The sequence below is a fragment of the Dendrobium catenatum genome, unplaced genomic scaffold (assembly GCF_001605985.2).
Source record: "Dendrobium catenatum unplaced genomic scaffold, ASM160598v2 original_scaffold_252677, whole genome shotgun sequence".
Taxonomy (NCBI): Eukaryota; Viridiplantae; Streptophyta; class Magnoliopsida; order Asparagales; family Orchidaceae; genus Dendrobium; species Dendrobium catenatum.
The window spans coordinates 1-5,074 of record NW_021571076.1 but is presented as its reverse complement, the minus strand read 5'-3'; the positions used below and the strand labels follow the sequence as shown (position 1 = coordinate 5,074).

Sequence of the window (5,074 nt, the reverse complement as noted above, 5' to 3'; positions counted from 1 at the left end):
CTAAGAAGCTTCAACTCCTGTCCGAATTTGAACGAGAGAAGGAGATCATCAATAGAAAGCATGACATGTTAATTCAGGAATCGGAAATGCTAGATCTTCAAAATTTTGAGTCGAACTCATCACGAGATTGATTTGTTATTAATTGTTATTTAGTCGTTATTTTAATCATCATAAGAAATATGGTCATTTCTCAAATTTTTAGAATAAATTTGATTGATGGTCTCATGTTTTAGAATCTTCTATTATAAATAGAGTTCCAAAGAGCAATGTACGAGCAGAATACAATTGTTGCTTGGAATGATATTTAGCATGCTCCACTCCCTCTTATACTGTATGCTCATTCTCTTTTTTCTTTTATAAATCTTTCAAGGCATCCCTTTACGACATTTAATATCAAAACCCAAAATCATTCCAAAAATCATTCCCAGAAATTCAACAAATGATCTGTGTGTTGTAATGAAGATCACGTTCAATGAATCCATGAAATTTTTAATGGTGTGTGCTTTTAGGTTTCTATTTTTCATCTGTCATCCACAATGGATGTATTTTTTGCTCAAATCCCTCAGGTGCAAATAATTAGCCTACCAACCAATCAACTTTAAACCAAACCTAACAAAATTTCACAAACCCTAAGCCCTTGGTTACACACTATGCCTTTTAACCCCACTATTTTGGAATAACACAACTTTTAGAACTGTGTGTTCTGCATGATCCGCCATAACTTTTACGTTGAGCATTTTGGTTGATTCAAACAACATAGTCAAAACTTAATCTGCAAGCTTGCTGTTTAAGTATACTTTTACCTTACCTAGGCCTTCATTTTATTTTTGTTTTCACGATCATGGATTGAAATAAATATTACTTCAGGATATTTAAAATGAATGGTTATTTCTCACAAAAAATTTTAAAAGGACGTGAACTATGACAACTTTATTTCCAAAAAATACAACAACAACAACAACATCAAGCCTTTATTTCCAAAAAATGATGTTGATAAAAGTTGATAGTTTAAATCTAAAAGGTGATATTTCTTTAAAATTTGAATTCTGCAGCATCATTTACTATGGAGTTTGCTGTACACGGGTGTTAGATTTGAAATTTCCTTCCGGTGTGAAAGAAAGCAAGTTCCACATTGCATTCATATTGGATTCATGACATTATCCATTTTCATGCTCTTATATAGAACATATATAGGTTAAGAATGGGCCTGGATGAGGGGTTGTCAGATCCAGTATGAGCTGGAAGTCTTAATTTCAAAACATGAAAACAGTCTGTCTGCAATGCAAGGGTAACGCTACATACATAAACCCTTCCCCGCACCCTACATTGGCAGGAACTTCATACATACACTTCTTATAGTGTCCATTTAGGAAAGCCGCTCACAGTGAAAGATGTTTTCCTTAAGCATGATGTTACTTGTTTGCTAACTTTCAAATATCTCCGCAAATGTCATGGATCAATAAAGAAATCCACACAATACAAATTCGCAATTTATATGAACATAGGAATGCTAGTCGTTTAAAGAGCAAAGCTATTAGAAAATATATACGTAGTAGCTGAAAATGAAACAAACCTCTGCTTCAGGAAGTGTGCTCAGGCCACGATCATTTCTTTCGTCTAATATCCCACCACCCATCATATTCCTGGCTTCTTCCCTGATCAAAACAAGTCTAGCAAGCAATTTTCTATCTGGAACTGTTGGCCTGGCTTCCATTGTCTGTAACGCATAAAAAAATAGGAAAGAGAGGAAACTATGTTTCTTATAGAGCTCTGTTAATTAATACACATAATAATTCCATTCTAGCTTTGGAATCCGGAGATTGATATTCATAGAATTATCAACTAAGTTTCATTCGATAAATCCATATGTACAAAAGCACAGAGTTTAAACAAATTACAAACCAAATAACATCATCAATATTACAGATATCCTGATTATATAGAAATAACAAATATTATTCTAATAATTTTCAATGTTGTGTTCAATCATTAAGAAAGGAGAAATACTAATAAAGTTATCCTGGAAATTTTCTTTCTTGTTCTGTCGGATATTGCATTTAATAAAAGCTATAGAGTTACTACTGACAAATGAAAATTCCATTGGTCTCCACCTAGTGAATCATATATGAAGGGATAAATAGAAATTGCATTGTCCCTACCAAATATTTATGGCCAAAATGCCCAATAGGTTAGTAATCAATACACCTTTCTAAATAAAATTTTAATAATATGAGTTGCATAACAGCTAATTGACAGAGAGATTGCCTTGCTGCACATTAGAACAAAATTTTACTTACTAACAAGCAAAATATGATAATAAGTAATAGAAGGCATCTATGAGATGATTTTACAAACTATGGCCAAACACCCAGAGAAAAAAAAAGTTTTAAAGCTGTGAGAAATTTTTCGCTTAAGAGGAGAAAACTAGTCCTCTAAGTACATTTCAAGAATGAAATAAGAATGCGATTATCACTGATAATTTAGAACCTTACCTCCAGCAGGTCATCAGCCTGGTTGGCTATATCATTCAGATTTGCTCCTGGTAGTTGTACCTTTAGATCATTTTCCCCTTTGAAAATACCACCACCACCAGCTACTCGACGTAATAATTCATGTCTGCTTTCCTTAAGAGGAGTTCGGCAAAGCAATCCAATCACTTGAACCTGTTCTAATGTTTTGAGCGGTTGATTACATTATTACCAATGAAATTGATGAAGAATTTCAAAATTCTCATTCCTTCAATTAGTTTTCAGTTTTTTACTTTATTTCTAACTCACATGGGGTGGACACTTTTTGGTAAGATGGTCTAAAACTGTTTGCTTGAGAATCTCCAGAAGAGACTTGCGCTGAACACAAAAAATGTTTCAACATGTCATGAATGCAACCAAGAAAAAGAAAGCTCAAACACTAACAATTACATAATATTTGATAGGAAGGATAAATTAGAAAAAAACACTTGTAAATAAGATGATTGCAACTGTAGAAAGTTCAAGCCCACTGCTTTATTTTATCTAAATAAAATAAATATTTCATTTCAAAAGCATGTTTGCATGAACATTGTTTCACTTAAAAAAAAACAAAGAAAACAAATTGAAGGTGGCTTGACAGGTTAAAAGATAAAACTGCTAATAATTGAGAGTTGGTGTCAATTTTCTTCAAGTTTATGAGTTAATCAACAAAAATAATCATGAAATTTAAAGAAAATGATTAACATAATATATATATATATATATCACCATGAACTGAAATGTCCCTTCGAACTACACAAGTCGAAATATCTTAAAATTGGAAAAGTTTCAGCTGCTAATCTGCATTTGACGATTGCAGCATTCAGTAGTACTTAAATGACACTTACATTTGTATGTTAGTTGTTTTGAATCTGTCATGATGTTTTCAGCAGCCATCAACACTTATCCTCAGCTTACATTATCATCTGGTATATATTCATCTATAGCCCATCTTATCTAAAGCCTTTTCTAGCCTCCACTAAAACATATTAATTAAAACATGCTAGATGGTTTGAAGGGAAAGCAGTCTAATCAGTAATTTCTAGTGACATGCGATGAAAAATCTATGAAGAATGTGATATAACATCAACATTAATTGGGATTTCTCACTTGTTGACTAGCATATCAAGCATCATTAAAATTTTATGCAGATATACCAACAACAAAGAGAGGAAAACTACAAGTAAACAAGACTTCACAATATTTGCAGCAGATTTAGACTGCATTTGTCTTGGCTTCTTGAGAGCTTTGTGTTTTTGAGAAAGACAAAAAGCAAGTAAAGAGGATGTTTGTCTGCACCACATTTGAGAAAGCCATTTTCTCACATTGAGAGATTCATTTTCTTAAAATTTCATTTTGGAGGTAATTTTCGGCTGCATTTGGCTCTGCTTTTTCAGAGTTTTAATTTTTGACAAAGCTGAAAAAAGAAAATGTTTGGCTGCATTGCATTCAAGCCATTTCCCTGTCTTTTGGAGGTACGTTTCATAGCTATTCCAAGAAAATGTTGGTTGATAGGTACCTTCAAGAATAGTTGTACTCAGTCCTATGTTTATGGACTTCTTAAATATTATTTTATTTCTCCATTTCTAATGCAAATACTATTTAATAGAACTATTTTTTTTTCTTACATCTATGGCGTATTGAAATAAATGAGCACATGGTTTAAAATTGGGCAATAAGAGGCGCGCCTCAGCGCAATTTTGCCCATTTAAGCCTCAAAGCCTACGCAATGAGTTCAGGATTTGAGGTGTACGCCTCAAGTTTACTGAGGCGCGCCTCAAGGCGCACCTCGCCTCACGGTTGAGAGGCTTCTGCTTCTAAAAATTAAAAAAAAAAAAGCTAACCTAATATATATTTGTTCGGTTCAGACCCCCCAACCCCCGCGCAATCTTCCGTCATTTCCCGAAAATAGGTTTTCTCCCTTCTTCTTCGAGCGACCTTTTTCCCTCTTCGTTCGGCGTCGGCGTCCTTCCACATTGAGTCGCTCTTCGTTTATTGCTTGGAGTTATCTTCTACCGCAAGTTGGGTTGGAGTTATCTTCTACCACGACATTTTTTCCTCCTCGTTCGGCGTCCGCTTCCTTCCATATTGAGACTGCTAGGTATATACTCGGTACAACAATGTTTGGCACCACTAGGTACATGCTCGATACCGAGCTGGTACATGCTCGATACCGCTCAGTACATGCATGGTACCACTAGGTACATACTCGGTACCGAGCTAGTAACGCTCAGTCGAGCAGGTATATGCTCGGTACCAAGCGGTACATGCTCGTTACCGAGCGGTACATGCTCGGTACCGAGCGGTATCTTTCCATACAAACAACTTATGAACTTTAAAAACAAGCAGAACTTCAAAATTACTCTTACAATAAAACTGATAATGAGGAAAGACCTGATTGGGAGACATTGGACTCTATAGGAGAGGAGGAAGGGGAGAGAACAGTTCATCATACTAATGATTCAAATAAAGACCCTCTTAGTAATGACAGTGCTGATGACTTATGAGTTCTTATGTGATATGTCATTATTATTTATTTTTGGAATTATATGTTAATGAAAAGAATA

At 34.6% G+C, this 5,074-nt stretch overlaps 1 protein-coding gene across 1 annotated transcript; it reads right to left on the bottom strand.

Annotated features, from left to right (window-relative positions):
• Positions 1 to 1,519: 1,519 nt before the first annotated feature.
• LOC110108393 (protein PEP-RELATED DEVELOPMENT ARRESTED 1 homolog, chloroplastic-like) lies at positions 1,520 to 2,855 on the bottom strand (the record flags this gene model as incomplete). Its single annotated transcript, XM_020839020.2, has 3 exons — positions 1,520 to 1,717; positions 2,493 to 2,663; positions 2,778 to 2,855. Coding segments are annotated over 3 exons (432 nt in total), but the record flags the coding sequence as incomplete, so codon positions are not given.
• Between the last annotated feature and the right edge of the window lie 2,219 nt (positions 2,856 to 5,074).